This window comes from Haliotis asinina, chromosome 12 (genome assembly GCF_037392515.1).
Source record: "Haliotis asinina isolate JCU_RB_2024 chromosome 12, JCU_Hal_asi_v2, whole genome shotgun sequence".
Classification (NCBI taxonomy): domain Eukaryota; kingdom Metazoa; phylum Mollusca; class Gastropoda; order Lepetellida; family Haliotidae; genus Haliotis; species Haliotis asinina.
Genome location: NC_090291.1, coordinates 47,845,283 through 47,864,627, shown reverse-complemented (window position 1 = coordinate 47,864,627; position 19,345 = coordinate 47,845,283). Strand labels below are relative to the sequence as shown.

General features: G+C 39.1%; 1 protein-coding gene across 1 annotated transcript; it reads right to left on the bottom strand.

Annotated features, from left to right (window-relative positions):
* Nucleotides 1–2,827: 2,827 nt before the first annotated feature.
* On the bottom strand, nucleotides 2,828–18,850 carry LOC137258187 (GLIPR1-like protein 1). The gene is made up of 6 exons (XM_067795765.1): nucleotides 18,546–18,850; nucleotides 8,383–8,509; nucleotides 7,682–7,785; nucleotides 6,080–6,189; nucleotides 5,325–5,416; nucleotides 2,828–4,283 (listed from the first exon to the last, which is right to left on the bottom strand). Exons 1-6 carry the CDS (start codon nucleotides 18,777–18,779, stop codon nucleotides 4,108–4,110), a joined length of 843 nt encoding a protein of 280 aa, XP_067651866.1. The 5' UTR covers nucleotides 18,780–18,850; the 3' UTR covers nucleotides 2,828–4,107.
* Nucleotides 18,851–19,345: the final 495 nt, after the last annotated feature.

Sequence of the window (19,345 nt, the reverse complement as noted above, 5' to 3'; positions counted from 1 at the left end):
ATGTACATCAAGGAAAGGAAGATATTTACTGTGTATCTCTTTTGTGAAAGACAAACCAGGGTGTCGGGGATTTGCAAATGATGAAATGTGTATACATGTGTTAATATGGTATGATTTATACATGTTAAAATATATACATATATGTTGATATCAGGTGAGTTACATATGTAAAAATTTGTAAATTTGACTTGTCTTTATACTCTTTTCCAAGAAAACATTGTTGTGACTTTGGGATTATAGACTGAAACCCAATCCCGCAAACTGTTTACTTTTTTATTAATTAGTACGTGGTTCATATTTCCTGACTCAGAGGACCGGCAATAACTTACTATTATCTATTCACATACTATAATGTAGCTCAGTAACCCGAGATAATATGTCTGTGCAAAGAAAGACCATATTGTTTTTCAAAGACGTCAGTACGATCTAAGCATCTTGATTTTGACAACACGCAGTTGTCATTCAAGCCTACAAACTAATTATATTTTTCAACTATCTATCGATATTAGTATCCAATAATAATTATTGTAATTTTACATAGCAGCACTAGATGACATTACGTTTATGTACAATAAGCATCTATCCTCATCGCCACGTTATGTAAACATGATCATTCGTATCACAGCGGGGAACACCAGAAATGGACTTTACACACTGTACCTATATGGGGAATCGAACCTGGGTCTTAAGCATGACTAGCGAACGCTTTAACAGTTAGGCTACCCTACCGTCCCTACTATTGCAGAGCATCCCGAATGGCAATGGTTAAAAAGCAGAACCGAAACCAGACAAATGATTATCATCATCAAAATGGAACAAGCGACTTTTTAGTTAGACAGTAAATATTATCGATCTCTAACTTTTAGTTAGATATTTAGTTAAACATTATTGATCTCTATGATCTATATCGCTTTGGCAGCCGTCGATTGATACGCCGTCGCTCGCTTTTGTTGTCGTTTCTATTGTTCTGGTGATCTTTGTTCAGCTACTGTCTTCAGCTTGAGACGTGGTTCAGAAAAGGAAGGAAGGAAAGGATCATACAACTTGTCTTCAGTTAGTCAAGGATGACGAGTACAGATGCTGCCTTGATGTTGGTCGACCTGGCGATGTCCTATCCTGTGTTGGGCTTGTCTCTCTGTAAGTCTCGTGCAATGTGGGTGTGGTTCGTACCCATTTTATCTATTCCCATTATTCATTTATTAGTCTCTCTGGATCTTGTGTATGTATTTATATGTGGCATACCTCATTGCAATGTTTTGACTAAGACCTTTGATCTTTTGTACCATTTACTGTCACTGGTGTTGTGAAAATTGTGTTCTGTTAGTATGCACTATTTCACGTGTATTTTGCAAACGAGTGGGTCAACTTTACGTTCATCGTGTTCCACACTGTAAAGGCTAGAACGTTTAAAAGAAGTTTTTGGTAACGTTTTGGTTGAATCGCATTTTCAGGTGAATATAAATGAATAAAATGAAGGTCAAATACAATTCTCTGAATAACTTCGATTTCACAAAGAGTGTATGAAATACGACGTTGTTGTTTCGTATTTCTGCTTAAATGTCAGTTTGCGTTCAATACAAGAAAAGGAGAAAAGTCTAGCAAAATTGATTTCACGAGATAAATGTCAACTCATATTTCCATGTGTCATCACCTAATGTCACCATTGCAGCCAAAGAAGCCTCTGTTTGTCTTCAGACTTAAGCTGGCTGAATGCCAACATTTTGTTGCCAGATGATAGTATGGACAACAGTCGCGATCTTGACATATTCGACCGGCACGTTTCATGCCATCTGGTGTTTTGTAGAATAAGGTTTCAATTTTTATGTTTGCCACAACTGATATGTTTGTAATAACCAGATATAATAAGAAGGAGGATATATCTGCAACGTAAATGCACGAGCTTGTATATCGTCTGTGTGACACTGTGGACAACTGTAGCTTCTGTGTGAAAGTAAGTACGTGTATACCTGCAATAGGAAAGTATGGACGAGCATATCTACTTTGTGACCACATGGACAGATTTGGTCAGTGTGACAGTGCGGACACAGTATTGACTGATATGTCATCTTTGTGACAGTATTGACTGATATATCATCTTTGTGACAGTATTGACTGATATATCATCTCTGTGGCAGTATTGACTGATATATCATCACTGTGACAGTATTGACTGATATATCATCTTTGTGACAGTAGTGACTGATATATCATCTCTGTGGCAGTATTGACTGATATATCATCACTGTGACAGTATTGACTGATATATCATCACTGTGACAGTATTGACTGATATATCATCTCTGTGACAGTATTGACTGATATATCATCTCTGTGGCAGTATTGACTGATATATCATCACTGTGACAGTATTGACTGATATATCATCTCTGTGACAGTATTGACTGATATATCATCTCTGTGACAGTATTGACTGATATACCATCTGTGTGACAGTATTGACTAATATGAACATGTATGGCTATCTACTGTGTCACTGTATGAACGTGTATGGCTATCTACTGTGTCACTGTATGAACGTGTACTGTTATCTACTGTGTCACTGTATGAACGTGTATGGCTATCTACTGTGTCACTGTATGAACGTGTAAGGTTATCTACTGTGTCACTGTATGAACGTGTACGGTTATCTACTGTGTCACTGTGTGAACGTGTACGGTTATCTATTGTGTCACTATTACACAGTGTGGTATGTCACCTATCTACTATGACACAGAGTGAATGGATCCATGTCGGCCGTGTCTGATCTCAGCTTATGAAATACAAACGTCTGTCTGCATGACCCATTTAAAAATTATAGAGAAGAGTGTTCGTAATTCGTAAATACTTTATTGCAAATAAACTTTAATAGCAATACAAGCATACAAACGCATGAGAGATTAACAACGATTGCATTAAACTTGATTGTGTGACTAATAGAATCTCACAATACGGCCCGAGTTTGACCCCAACTATTTTATGAAACCGACGTAAAACAATATGAGGGCTTTCGGTTTCTTTTCTGAGATGTTAATATCCTTATAGCTGCATTTTGTAAACACGATTTCTTTTATCTTAGATCGACTTTTAAAAACCATGTCCTTATCAACCGAACGAGACCACCACAGTGAGAGCGCAGGTTATATCTTTTTGAGATCCTGAGTCACAATATTAACACATCGGGTGGAAGCAGAATCTACATAGTGGGATTAAAGGAACATGGTCCACGTGAAGTATTGCAGTATCCATTGTATGAGAGGCAAATAGGTATTACAACAAACAACAAAACAAAATATTTGTGTGTGGCAAGACATGGGCTTTCGGCCATATCTCCAGTCATCTTGGGAACTAATGTAAATATCGCTGTTATCTGATCCATTAAAACCGCAAGGATATTTCCTAAAACAGACATGCTTTATAATCAATACGTTCAGTTACAAATACAAGCATCTACATGCACATATGAATTGTTTAGTCTAACTGAGTCATGGAAAACGTCTGTATGAATGATATTTCGAGATATATTTGCAATGATTTTCTTTAGGTAACATGCAAAGTGTTACAGTTACAAATACATATTTGTCATATGTGCTTCAACCCTCATATTCAAAACGTGTTGTGGCTTTTACCATTACTTAACAACGTGATATATCAGTGATAATGGTGCTAATATGATCAAGGTTGTTCTGGCCCATAAAAAACGAAGTAATGTGATAGCTATCCATAAACACATGCATATGATATAGTCGGTAGTCTACAGTGAACACGTGTTGGTTCAAAAGAACAAAAAATAAAAATAAAAACATACTAGCCCCACTTCTTCAAAATATTAATGAACAGAATGTTGTTGGCTTATCTTAGCTATTCTTTGTGCCATTCATCAACTGATGAAGAGCATGCATACGTCGTGTTATACATATTAAAGAAGCTGACACCTATAAATCTTGCTTTTCTTCTACATTCTACATTTCTAAACGCCAACGGTTAAGTCCTCCAATATATCCCCCAAATCTAGTCATTCTTCTTTCGTGTTGGTTGTAACTGTTAGCCCCTGCACGTGAGGTTAGTCTTCCTAACTGTGACCAACATGTTTGCTGATTAATACAAGCTTTAGCCTATTGGCAGTATATTGACACAGACGAGTATCAGAAGCAAAATAGGACTGGTTGCAGCCCCGACGGTGGCGCCACTGGTGGTCGTCTTGGTAGCAACAGTCGTGGGCGTGGCACCCGTACCCCCGGCACCTGTACTTCCGACAGTGGAGGGATTGCTTGCACTGCCTGCACCTGGGTGAAAGAGACCGTTATGATCAAGATGTATGTAGCAGTATCGCATGGGCGTCATCCTGGGGCATGACAGCATTTAGTGGCGTTTTGTCCATGCCAATATAGAACACATTTTACGGATAACAATGTGTTTATTTCGTGGAGGTGCGACGTTTCGATACAGATTCTTGTACCGTTATCATGTTGTCTTTCCCCCTTGACAACGCTACAAGAATCTATCTGGAACCGTTGCACTCAAGAAATAAATAAGTTGTTATCTATAATGTTTGTTCTATATTGTGATGGATAAATCTCCAGAAATAAAGAAGTTGTTAACTTAAATTACGTCCTATATTGTGCGTCTCACCTTAAACAAATGCCACTCAAACACGTTATCCATGCCAGACAAGATGTTGTGTGGTGGTTTAAGTGAGTGTGGGGGTTTCTACGCCGCCTTTAGCAATATTCCACCAATGCCATAACGAGGAACATAGACATGGGCTTCACACATTGTACCCATGTTTGGAATCGAACCCAAGTCATGATGATCGGACGCTGAACCATTAGTCTACCCTACCACCTCGTCATGCTTTGATGTCTTGTCAACACCCAAACAAAATTATTAACCAATACACAGACACAATTAACCTTACCAAAATTCGATTGTCTACACTAAGTAATAACTGATGTATTTCTTCCCTCAGGATTTAGAACTTCACGTTGGCTTGCTTCTAGTTTAACACTGCCCAGAGCAATATTCCAGCAATATGGCGTCGGTCTGTACATAATACTGTCTGGACCAGACAACACCATGTGCATCGATATCGAATTACATAATTGAGATGCGATGGCACGTGTCAACCTAGTCAGTTAGGCTGACCACCCGATCCCGCAGTCTCTTACGACAAGCATGGGTCGCGGAACACCAATTCTAACCCGGACCTTCATGGGTTTCTACAGAAAGTACAAATACACATTTAAGAACATTCGACATACATACATGAAATACCATAACACTACATGAAGGTGAAACATAATTCTTTATAGAAATAAAATGCTTACGACACAGTTTGTTGTCACACGTCGGTTTATCTGTTGGACACTGGCTGCATGATGCGCCCGACGTGTACGGCTTTACTCCTCGATAGTTTCCGCTGGGAATGAATGTGACAGAATGAAGCTGAAGACCGCAAAGCGATAATAGCGCTAAGGTGATCGTACGTCCCATTCCTATACGTAGACGTATGTATCCGTAGGGGTAAGATGATTGTAATTGTCATACTTTAACATTGTATTTCGATGGTCGTGGTGCCAGGGTGATCGTAACTCGTTTACTTAGACATTGATTTACGATGATCGTAGTAAATCGTAACTCCCTTGTCTGAACATAGACTGTCGATGTGGTGGTCGTAACTTCCTTTCTTATACATAGACGTGCGATCGTCGAGGCGCTAAGGTGATGGTAACTCCCCAAATTGTAAACTTGCTTACGGTAATCGTAGCGCAAAGATGATCGCAACTCCATTGCTTGAACATAGACTAAGGATTATCGTAGCTCTAAGGTGACCGTAACTCCCATACTTAACATAGAATTACGAGGGTCGTAGCAAAACGATTGCTTTGTGGAACTGCTCCGTGCATCACAAAGTTGACTTAAGGTTCCAGTCGCAGTTTATTCATAAACCAAGATAACTATCAGGCTGGAAATGCAGACAACTTCATATACTAGAAATTGCCGACTTTGCTCTTGGAATGTTCAGTATCTATTTGACTACGTCGGTACTAACCACGATTAGAAAAGTCAGTATTTTACTCACGCCGGCAGGTAGTTGCACACAACCACGTATCCATTGGTGATGCTTGTCTTTTCTATGGTGCTGCAGAACTTGATCCCACACCCGATCTTGTAGCTCGTAGCCCATACAACCTGAAGATACGGTATATATTGATACAATCTTTGAAAACCGGTAGTTAATTTTGATAAATGCAATGTGTGTAAAGGCCGCCTTTGTTATTAAAGTAATGGTGTAAATCTGAATTATATTGAAGACAAAGATTTGGTAATATTTGTAAAGTTGAAAAATCGCATCAAGTACAAAACTAAGTTACGAGTATGATTCTCCATACTTTAGTGAAAAAAGATGGAAAGTTAGACTCGCCTTTATATTGCTTATTGTAAGCATTTGCCGTACTGGTAATACCTATTATGACCTATAGTGCAGAAGTCTGGTCATTCGAAAACCTCGAAATTTTAGAGAAACTTAATTAAAAATTGTTACACTCATTACAGGATTACTAAACTTAGACCCTTGTTTTACGATATATGGAGAACTAGGAAGACTCCATATTACAATTAATATATATATTTTTTACAAACCTTTGGCATAAGTTAACACACCAAGAGGGTAATCCAAATAGTACGTAAAAGTTGAGGTTGTGATACATTGTCAGGCTGTGGTTAATGATAACATGTTGATACTATGGGATACATGTTTTGCCAATGTTTTGCCAATGTGTACCTTTATCATGTGCTTAATTATCACTTTAGTTGCCGAGTACTCGATATGTTCCGTGTCAAATTTACCTATGTCCGTTAACCAACTTGTTGCTTTCATGTACTCGATACATACCGAGAATAAAACTTTAAGCACCAGCCTATTTCAAAAACAAAATATGAAGCTGTGGAAATGTTAGGCTGAACTAATTGGGAAGACATATGAATATTTAGAGCAGGTTCTTCTGGTAATTGTTTTAGGGATGACACAGTCATTTGCATTTACAATTAAAGGAAATATTGTTGCGGATATGATAACACTGCTTTTAAAATCCAAATAACTATTTCTGTTGTGCTTACACAAGACTATTAAATTTAGGTTTCACTTGTTAACGTGTTGTTGCCGCCTACTAGTTATGTTTGGTGTAGATATTTACCTGAGTGTATTGATCACCGTGTTGTTGCCGCCTACTAGTTATGTTTGGTGTAGATATTTACCTGTGTGTATTGATCACCGTGTTGTTGCCGCCTACTAGTTATGTTTGCTGTAGATATTTACCTGAGTGTATTGATCACCGTGTTGTTGCCGCCTACTAGTTATGTTTGCTGTAGATATTTACCTGAGTGTATTGATCACCGTGTTGTTGCCGCCTACTAGTTATGTTTGCTGTAGATATTTACCTGAGTGTATTGATCACCGTGTTGTTGCCGCCTACTAGTTATGTTTGCTGTAGATATTTACCTGAGTGTATTGATCACCGTGTTGTTGCCGCCTACTAGTTATGTTTGCTGTAGATATTTACCTGAGTGTATTGATCACCGTGTTGTTGCCGCCTACTAGTTATGTTTGGTGTAGATATTTACCTGAGTGTATTGATCACCGTGTTGTTGCCGCCTACTAGTTATGTTTGCTGTAGATATTTACCTGTGTGTAATGCCCACATACTCTACTGCAGCTGTTCGAACTGTAGGTGTAGTCGGATACCTCGTTATACCAGGATGTCACAGTGGAAACCTCGTCATAATACGCTGTTGGAAACAAACCACATTTCAGCACAACACAGGTGTTTATGTGATTCAAAAGGTGGCACAAATTAAACACGTCAGAAAGAATTCGTACGTTTTTGTTTTATTTGTTGTTTCACGCCGCAATATTCAGCAATATTCCAGCAATATGGCGGGTTCTGTGAATAATCAAATTTGGCTCAGACAATCCAGGGATCAACAGTATGTACATCGAGCTACGCAACTGGCATACGATGACATGTGTCAATCAAGTCGGGCCACCTGTTCCCGTCAGTTGCCTGTTACGACAAGAATGGGTTGCTGAAGACCAATCCACGAGTCCGTTAACAAATAGTTATTTTAACAAATACAGCACATAAATTGAAGGAAATATAATGTACGAAAATGCAATCGAATCTCCTTGTATAACATAACTCACTACTTAAGAAGTCATACCATGATAAAACAATTTGCCTACAAGTGTGGTGAAAATCAATGCGTCCATGTAATATTTTACGAATGCTTCACAAATTACTGCCTTAGCGTATGCATTCATTTAACTCGTGTCCTTATCATTTATCATCATGCATAATAAAAATCTTTCATGGGTATGAAACGCACGTGCTTTGATATGCACATTTTCGCCGATGGGGCTTGATGACGAGGCGATTGTTCTCGATGGGTTGTGATCGAATTTACACTGGTTCGCCCAACCTTGTGCCAGGGCCTCCAGTTCGTTGTCCCAGGACTGCAATGAGAAAATACAATACGCAGCTGAACTCTCTGTTGATTTGGCGTTAAGACCGCGGTGGTCTCACAGGTTATGAGAATTCAGGTAGTAAACATCAGGTGACTCTATTCGATTAGTTTCAACAAAGCGGCAAGTTTCGCGTAACACCGAGTTAAATTTCAATCCTTTGCATCACCATTTGTCTGACATGTTCACAGTTTGTCCTGAGAGTGTCCCTGCTTTATCACCACCTCTTAGCAAGAAGTTCGGCATAACCCATAGTAGATCGTCCTTCATAACCTTTTAGCTGGTCGTTCAACATCTCTTTGCAAATCCTTTGTCATAAAGTTTAAGCAGATTTTGCATCAACACCTCTTAGTAAATCGTTCATCATAACTTTTAAGCAGATCGTGCAAATCTTCTCTAAGCAAACTGCTCATCCATAACCAACTTTTTTAAAGATTGTTCACCATCTCGTCTTAGTAAATCGGTTATCGTTGTCTTTTAGCAGACCGTTCTTGCAGATGTATCTCACAGCACACTGATTCAAACCACCGCTTTCCCATCATTCATCGCCTGCTCTTTGCAGATCAGTCATCCATTCCTTCCAATACCGTACACCAACACCTCTTGAGGGATTCTTCCTGGCCACTTCCTACCATGCCATTCACAGCTAACTATTAGCACATTGTTCACTAAGACCACCACCTTATGGCGCATTGTTCACTAAGACCACCACCTTATGGCACATTGTTCACTAAGACCACCACCTTATGGCACAATGTTCACTAAGACCACCACCTTATGGCACAATGTTCACTAAGACCACCACCTTATGGCGCATTGTTCACTAAGACCACCACCTTATGGCACATTGTTCACTAAGACCACCACCTTATGGCACATTGTTCACTAAGACCACCACCTTATCGCACATTGTTCACTAAGACCACCACCTTATGGCACATTGTTCACCATTGGCGGTGGGGTACCCCAGAGGTTCAAACGTTCCCTCGTCACGACGAAAACATGGGTTCGGTTCCCCACATGTGATGCTCATTTCTGGTGTTCCATATAGTTAAAACAGTGCTACAGGCGCCATTAAAATCGGTTTCTTACCACAATACAGAAATCCCAAAAGACAAACCGCTTAAAACAACGGGTTTTTAATGGTTGGTTGCATACAACTAACTTTAAAACTAACAGATAAAAATGACAACATATTTAGAGACGATTATAGACATCTGATCATATTTTCACTCTGTTTAGCATATTCATATTTTAGAAAGTGAGAAGAAAAGGTCACTTCATAGATTTCAAAAAGGGCGAAAGGAGTACAGTGAAAAAATTGCAATCTCTGATACTTACCTAAATGAATATTGATACCTAGGTATCATCTGTAGTAAGAAATATTCCTTCACATCAGTAAGGCGATCATAATGTGAAAACTCTCTTAAAGTTTTGAACTATTTTTTTATCAAGAACTAGATGTTTTAATTTATCTATTTCCTGACAACTGTTATTTGATACTATAGTAATTCCATTATGAACATATGAAATATGGGGCTTTGGAAATTTAATTATCATTGAAAATGTTAATATTCATTTAATGTTTTTAAGAAAACTACTCGTATAAAGTAATCCATATTACATGTTGTATGATTAGACCGGATGGAAACCAGTTCGTATTGATATTCATTGATACTGATATTCAAAATTGTACTCTTTAGTCAAATCCTCAATGTTATCTAATATATGGTATCATTTCTTAGTCAGTGCCTCTTGTAGATCACCTGATAGTTATAAGTGGATCACATGTATACACGATATTTCAGTTCACATGTGATCATGGATAAAGCATGAGGTAAAGAACTGTCTTATTGATTTGTTAATACAGAAGTGGCTCTCTGATTTAGAAGTATCATCTGCGGGTGGGTTCTGTAATCGACTAACCTTAACACTAAGTGTATTGTTACTATGAACTGTAGTGACTCTGGGTCAGCTCATTAATGAAATAGGGGTAGACAGCATGACTCAGCTAATTAGTGTACCCATTGAGTCTGTCTTGTAGGACGTCTTACCATTTAATCGAGAACCATTTAATCACTATCGGTTATCATCGTAAATTATCGATTATCGACCGGACAAACCAGTGCTTTTGGAATTGGGACTGAGATATTGAGGAACGACCCAGTTAGTCAGGATATCTGCGAGTCTCACCAACCCATGCATTCAGTCGACAAGCAAACATAGACAACATAATTATACTCGAGGTTGAGGTGTCGTGATGTGACCAGGTGTAAAACCTTGGAGTCAGCTTTGTGTGCAGAATTTTTCCGTATTGTTACAACCCCTCGTGTACAGAACACAACCCTGTGCACGTAAAAGAACCCGCGAATCCGTTGGTATCTGACCAGATGGTGGCCACATGAATTTATGCATACACCTAGTTGCGGGTACAGCGAAGTGCAGTCAACATGGACAAAGTACTCTGGCCATGTGTTCCAGGTGTGAACTAGGTACCTCGTAAGGATGACAGAGCCAGAATAAAAAAGAACTCAGTGCGCCAAGTGTTGTATACTATCCAGGGAGTTGAGATTGATAATACGATGTGACGATGACATTGACATCCAGTGGTCGAGTCAAACAAACACCAGCGCATTGAGCAAGGTACTTGCATGGATATATGCGGTATATAAATATCCTACAATAATGTACAATTATGTACTTACACTGACAATGTTAACTGGGTTCAAATATGTAGAGCAAGTCATATAATGGACTAACGAAACACCATGCATGTATACTATTAGGTACCAGGGGTAATAATTGAGGGTAATCAAATTATCATAATCCAAGCGTGACATCTGACCGCGTTGGCACCATCACGAACCCAGTACAGTACAAATCTGACATCTGAATCTCTTCATAGGAAAAGATTATATTTTGTTCATAATAGGGGCCGTTATTTACGGTTATATTATCTTGATATTATATTCGTCGCTCATTTGTTATTTTGGCCAGAGTCTGGTTCATTCGGTTCAGCCGTCGTGTTTCTGGTGGCGTCCTGCTGTGTTGAAGATCACGATGGCATGTGTGTACAATGTCGGACACTAACGACCTGTGCCACTTGGGGTGATTGAAAATACTCACTTCGTAGTAGTGAACAAAAACGATAGTGATTTAGAATTGGATCTGTATATTGCATCTGCTTGGGTGCGGGAAATGGAACTGTTCCAGAATAATGTTTCTATGAACAGTTTGCTCACATTTGGGAGGTATGGAGTTCGAGCGTGTACGAGGAGGTCAAAGAAAATTATTGTACATATAACACCGAGTCTCTTGTATATGGACCAGAGACCTAGTGTACAATAAACCTCCTTGACTTTATCTGTATCACGCCGTCTCAGATCGGTCGGGGATGAAAAGAAAACCCGAAATCGTGGAAGTTGAATACCTTCTTGCGACAGCAAGTGGGATGGGAGATGTTCCTGACAAAGCAGAGATCGTACTGAGAATCAATCTCTGTTCCGAACCCACAACCAACGGATCCTGGCGAGACCTGGGGGCGCAACTATGTGCAGCGAGCATTTGTTTTCACTGGTCCTGGCCAGGAATAAGGAGTTGTTGGACTTGGGGTTTGTATCCGGGTGTTGAAATGGATGGCGTCAGGCCGGGAAAGCCACATTTTAAAAATTACTATTACCGGGAAAGACTATGCTTGTAAGAGACGACTAACGGGATCGGGTGGTCAGGCTCGCTGACTTGGTTGACACGTCATCGGTTCCCAATTGCGCAGATCGATGCTCATGTTGTTGATCACTGGATTCTCTGGTCCAGACTCGAATATTTACAGACCGCCGCCATATAGCTGGAATATTGCTGAGTGCGGCGTAAAACTAAACTCACGCACTATTACCGGGAAAGCCACATTTCCAATTACATGGCTGTAGCCGGGAAAGCCACAGGTTAATTCATTATTGGATACCGTAACTGGTAAAAAAGTGTCCGTATGAGAAACGAATAATCTTTCCTACTCAAAAGCGCTGTATTTAGCAATACCGGGAGAAGAGGGTCTCTATTTAGGATTCTAAGCCACATTATATAGTATTGTGTTCATAGAAAACTACAGTAACTACTGTTTACTACTCGTGAGATCAAGCGTGAGATCAAAGGCGTACTTCTTTCAAACTTAATTGACACTGAGTCAATCTTGTTTGTCCCTATCATATATAAATGACTTCTTGTTCACTCCATGTCAGAACCATGGCAAATTCACAGGTTCAAATAAACTTCATTGAGAGTGTGTGAGGAGGCAGGCGTTTATGCTATGATGGCTATAAGTTTCGGTGTAAGAGCACACGCGGTGACAGGAAATACCGGTCTTGTGTTGTGTAAGATTATTATTCATTTTCTAGAATAAAGTAAGTTTCTTGATTTCTCTACGCTTAACTAATGGTACGAAGTTTGTCTCATTGTAGATTTTTTCATGACTGGTTCCTCTCACGGCTCCGCAAATCGTTCTTAGAGCGTCTAATTGTAAATGTTCTAAAATAATAGATTGTTCTGTCGTACAGTTGTCGCATATGTGACAACAATAATCAAAGTATGGTAATATATATATATATAATATATATAATAGGTATAATAAGTAATCCTATAGTTATTATTATTTATGTTTTACAAATGAATAAATAACATTCCATGTTCGCGCAACCGTAACTATTGCCGGGAGAGCCACATCAGTTTTGGCTATTTGTTTCGGAAATGTGGCTTTCCCGGTCTGTATCCGAAATGGATAGCTCATGCTGAACAACTATCAAACGATGACTACTGTAAGCGAACATAAAAAATATGAAACGTATTTGTTTGAAACTACGAAAAGGAACATCTTTTGTGAAAGGGACTGACACGTGGTACCTTAATTGTTTGTCGTCATGCTTGTGTAGACAAAACATTTCTTTTCCCGAGGATGGAAATGATATGTTCTCAGGTTGTTAGCTACTGTAGCGAGAAGCTAGTCTCTATGCTGACATCATTCTTAGTAATGTGTTTACTCGCCTGCTAGTTGTTTGATCCGCCAAGTTATTTCCACCAAGGTATAAAGTGACGAGTAATCCCGACATGAGTTCCCACGCCCCACCAGACAAGGAATGATGGGTACTATACACACCCAGTCAGACAGTAAAACATAATCACCACTGACTACATGTTTGGCAGTCCGAGATCAGTCCTTGGACAACAACATGGAGGAGTGTGTTAACCCTCTATAGCCATAAATCAAATCGTGCTTATTATGTTTGATTACCTATAACAACACGACAGAATGTTGCGACATAACATGAATGTATATGTGGAGTGAGTGAGTGAGGGAGTGAGTGAGTGAATTATCACCACATCGGCAGTATTTCGCCAAATCATGACGTGAGAAAACTGCACACCTGCGACAAATATACTGAGGGACACAAACAAGGAAATTTATGAAAGTTCAAGTGCTCCTTACTTTTTACCAAGTTTCCTCACAGGCTTTTTGCACTGTCATGAGATGATGTTTTCTTATTTCTTTCCCTCAGTATATATCAGCAGTATAAATGAGCATATATCAGTATATATCAGCAGTATAAATGAGCATATATCAGTATATATCAGCAGTATAAATGAGCATATATCAGTATGTATCAGCAGTATAAATGAGCATATATCAGTATATATCAGCAGTATAAATGAGCATATATCAGTATATATCAGCAGTATAAATGAGCATATATCAGTATGTATCAGCAGTATAAATGAGCATATATCAGTATATATCAGCAGTATAAATGAGCATATATCAGTATGTATCAGCAGTATAAATGAGCATATATCAGTATGTATCAGCAGTATAAATGAGCATATATCAGTATATATCAGCAGTATAAATGAGCATATATCAGTATGTATCAGCAGTATAAATGAGCATATATCAGTATATATCAGCAGTATAAATGAGCATATATCAGTATATATCAGCAGTATAAATCAGCAAATATCAGTATGTATCAGCAGTATAAATGAGCAGATATCAGTATATATCAGCAGTATAAATGAGCATATATCAGTATATATCAGCAGTATAAATCAGCAAATATCAGTATGTATCAGCAGTATAAATGAGCATATATCAGTATATATCAGCAGTATAAATGAGCATATATCAGTATATATCAGCAGTATAAATGAGCATATATCAGTATATATCAGCAGTATAAATCAGCAAATATCAGTATGTATCAGCAGTATAAATGAGCATATATCAGTATATATCAGCAGTATAAATGAGCATATATCAGTATGTATCAGCAGTATAAATGAGCATATATCAGTATGTATCAGCAGTATAAATGAGCATATATCAGTATGTATCAGCAGTATAAATGAGCATATATCAGTATATATCAGCAGTATAAAACCGTGATTGAAGGACCATATAACAACTACAGTATCACAAAATGTTCTTTTCTTTAACTTAACGGCATTTGAAATAAAATAGCAAATGGTCAAATGACAATACATATGTGGAACATTTACCGAGGTAGTCATGCGTCCAAGGGAACGTTTAATGCTAAACGCCGGTGAAAGTACATCAGTATGAATTTTATAGTCTATTGTAAATCCAGGTAGAAGTGAGAACTGGGTAGAAGTAATAATCCACTATAAAACACTAGGAGACATGCAACGGTAGTCGGGTGTATTGATTATAAATCTCCTGAAAATACGCTTCACCGAATTCGCTTGGCAAACAGTTTCTACAAGGTATATTTTCAAGTCCATTATTCGCATACAGAGGTACTTTATATACACCGGTGACGATCTTCCTACTTCTTTTCAGAAACGTACGTTTATATAAAGCTGGATGGGGCGTTCTGTCTCACTGACTTGATTGTTGTTACAGAACATGCGCAGGTCGATGCTGATGATGCCAGACACTGGATTGTTGGGGTTTGAATCGATTTTGTACAGAACAATGTTACGTTGTTAGGACACAAGAAGATAGACAATTTCTGACTCTGAAATACGTTCAATAATGAATTTACGGATTCCCAGTAGTTGAAGCGTCAGTTTGTCAGGCTGGAGACGCAGGTTCGATTTCCGACATGGGTACACTCTGTGAAATCCATTTGTACTGATGTTTCTGGAATGTTGGTACAAGCGGCGTGAGACAATACATACTCAGTTTTACTATCACTATCTGTGTAATATTCTTCTCACAGCTAACTTTAACGAGTGTGCTTACTTTTAAACTGTTAAGGGTTCAGCAATCAGCAATCAGCAATCAGCAATCGACAATCAGCAATCCCCAGTTTCCCATGCTTGTAAGTGAGTGAGTGAGTTTAGTTTTACGTCGCACTTAGCAATATTCCAGCTATATGGCGACGGTCTGTAAATAATCGAGTCTGGACCAGACAGTCCAGTGATCAACAACATGAGCATCGATCTGTGCAATTGGGAACCGATGACATGTGTCAACCAAGTCAGCTAGTCTGACCACCCGATCCCGTTAGTCGCCTCTTACGACAAGCATAGTCACTGCTTGTAAGAGGCGACTGAATCTGTCTTCAGGCTCATTGACACGGAGGTTGTATGTGATCGTATTCCAATTGCGTAGACCGATGCTCGTGATGTTGATCACTGGATTGTCTGGTCTAGTTTTACAGACGACATGTCATCATATCAGTCGCCAAACATAGGTTGCCGAGGACCAACTCTAACTTAGATCATCACTGGTAATATGTATGACATTTTGTACATTTGACCACTTTCCAAATGACATTGTGGTCATTCACAAGATCATAGGTGAGATTATGATTTTAGCCATATGATGAATACCTTTTCGCGTTTGTAAGAAGATTACATTGAAGAGAACGTGTAATCTTACAAAACAATCCTCCTCTAATCTTATTTCTTATTCGAGGCAACAACGTCTACGATCAGCATGCTCCATAAGTGGAAGCAATCACCCTGATGTATGCTGAATGTTCAGTGATTGAAAGGGTTTCACCTTCTGTATTGATTACGGTACACATACGTACTGCAATGTACATGTCCCCTTTGAAAACGACAGAAAATAGGAGGCTCAGATTAAGAAAGATATGACTGATGCACTCAATCCACTCAGTGCACTCAAACAAGCATTATCTCCAAATGTGTTACGCCTATGAACAACACGTAATATGGTTACTAACAGGGATTTAAATAGTAATATAGACCGGGGTCAGAGAGTGTACGGTCCTAAAGGCGTGTCAGCAATGTTATGGCAGGTATTGTCTACTTAGGACACTAAGAAATAATATGTATATATTGAATAAAGCGTAAGTGTCATCGTACCCCAGTTGCTTAGATCGATGCTTATGCTGTTCATCACTGGGTGGTCTGGTCCGGACTTCATTGTTTGCAGACCGACGTCATAGAGTTGGAATATTGCGGCGTATAAATAACCTCACTCATTTACGTATCTAGGATGCGATGACAGGTATCAAACCTGGCCCAGTCTTTTCGTTATGATTTCATACCGCGCATACTTTACAAAACAGTTCTTTGAATATCACTTAAACAGAATTCTTCAAACCTACGTAAACATTTGGGCGTAATACATACTGGGAAATATGCAGTACCACGGTATATTTTAAACGTTTCACGCATCTTCACCTGTTATGAGCTATCGTCAATTAGATTCTACATGCTATTTTCACAAAACTGCCTTACCTTTGTTACGGAACCTCCGTTAGTCCTATCTACACAAAGCTGTTACACAAAGTTATTAAGTGTTGACTTATCGCTGGAGAACCGTGACATTTTATGGCACATAAAGCTATGCATGTGGTCTAGAAGGATACCTCAGGTGACAACAGCGATATGTCACTTTGAAACGGAGAATGCTTTGTATGATATGCTGAAGATCATACAGTATAACTTCATTTCCCAGACAGTGATCTTTACATGTATTCTACCATGACTTAAGTTACTCTGTGTTAATTGGTCAATGAAAGGTATCAAATTACAATAATAATCTCTGATTGCAACTGTCGATTTGACACCGACCAGACTACAGAAACTAACACGTATAGAACGTTACATCTGGTTTGTCATTAACTGAGACATAGGAAGGTGATTTCTATAATATAAAAGTGAAGTCTGGATAAGAAAGAGACCACAGAGGCCTTCACAAGGTGGGGCTCGGTTACAACCAATCATGGCCTCATGTTTGCAGCGTCACAATAAGCAAATAATATGATGACATCATCCGTATCAGTCATGGCAGGAGTTTGCAAAACACGGGAATATATACACATATTTCAGTCAGTAAATGAGTATGGTATTATACCACTTTTAGCTATATTCTAGCAATATCACGGTGGGGACAGCAGAAATGGTTTCACACATTGTATCCATGTGGGGAATCGAACGCCGGGTCTTGACGTGACGAGCCAACGCTTTAACCATTAGGCTATCCCACCACCCCACGCGTGTACAGTAAAATCTAGTTTCACGCTTCTTGTCCCTACCACTGAATTCAATAAGGTTCATGAATTTTTGCTTCAACGAACCATCGGTTTGTCTCTTTATCCAAACATAGCTGTTCCCGTCAGTGATCGTTCGGAATACAGGGGTTCCGGATTCACGAGATGCCATCCAAATCCTATGTTTGTCACTTTGTAAGTAAGTGAGTTAGCAGCATTCCAGCTATATGACGGTTTTAAATCTGTTCGAACAGGAACGGGATTCACACATTTTGCCCATGTGGAGAATCGAGTCCGGGTCTTTGGCGTGACGAGCGAACGCTTTCGCCACGAGGCTACCCATCGCCGCTTCTCAATGTAAAATGAAGAGTGAGATCGTCTCGTTAAATTAATATCAGCAAAACAGTATTTATGTTGGCAATTGTTCACATTATTGTGGAGATACTTGGACCTCTAGGCAAATCTCTATTGTGATCACACTTTCCAAGTGCTAAGCAAAGATAATACAGAATAAATGCAATTGTGCAACCTGGTGATATTTTTTCTACTCTTACCATTTGAAGCATATCCGCCGCATTGGGAATTCTTCTATATTCGTTATGTTTGTCCACTATGTTTTGTTTTTCCTGGGCACTGAATCCACTGATGGCTGTATTCTGCTTGTTTGCTTGTCTTTTGATTCGATTTACAAATTCGGCTGGTCCATGAATTGCCTGCTTCTCGATACCTCCTAATACGACACCCACAAGTGTGGCGCTCATGAAAATCACTACGGCCGAAGAAGTCATCCTTGCGCAACCCAAGTCTTCACTCAGTCAGTTGAAGAGACAAGATGAGAAGATAGACACTTTATGCAACCACGTATACACGAGCAGGGATTTTGTCAGGTAGATTTAGATCGGGTAGGTAAGATCTGGAATTTCATAGGCTGAGCTGTCGGACCTCTTTAACCCTTTCTTCCTCAACTCGTTTTGGTGTCTTTTGTAAACATTTAATAACGATAAAAAGACACATTAATGTAATTGCTTACATTCCTTTTCTAAAATAAATAAGCCTTGTTAGGAGTGTTAAGACTGAAGAATGCTGGGCGTTATGTCTTATAATCAAAAGAAAAAGAGCTATTTCAGTCATCTAAACGATCAAGTAAGCGATTAACTACTCAACGAAACGGACAGTAATCCGCAGGAGGGAATTGTCATAGTGGAGTCTATAATTAGAACTGCTGAGGCACAACTCTCCGTACCTATCTTAAAGGGTCAGTCAAGCGTCCATCAACATCCCCATCCATTCCCCTCACCGAGTTATCGATGGGAGAGGGTCAGTAAAGCACTCCTAGTAAGTGCAAGTCCGACAG

What these genes read in the sequence shown, in the direction of transcription:
- LOC137258187 (XM_067795765.1), bottom strand. Translation starts at nt 18,779, where the DNA reads ATGACTTCTTCGGCCGTAGTGATTTTCATGAGCGCCACACTTGTGGGT. An exon ending in AAATGTGCATATCAAAGCAC is followed by an intron (nt 7,786 to 8,382) that starts GTGCGTTTCATA and finishes TGTTTCCAACAG; the next exon opens with CGTATTATGACGAGGTTTCC. An exon ending in GTGTGCAACTACCTGCCGGC is followed by an intron (nt 5,417 to 6,079) that starts GTGAGTAAAATA and finishes ATTCATTCCCAG; the next exon opens with CGGAAACTATCGAGGAGTAA.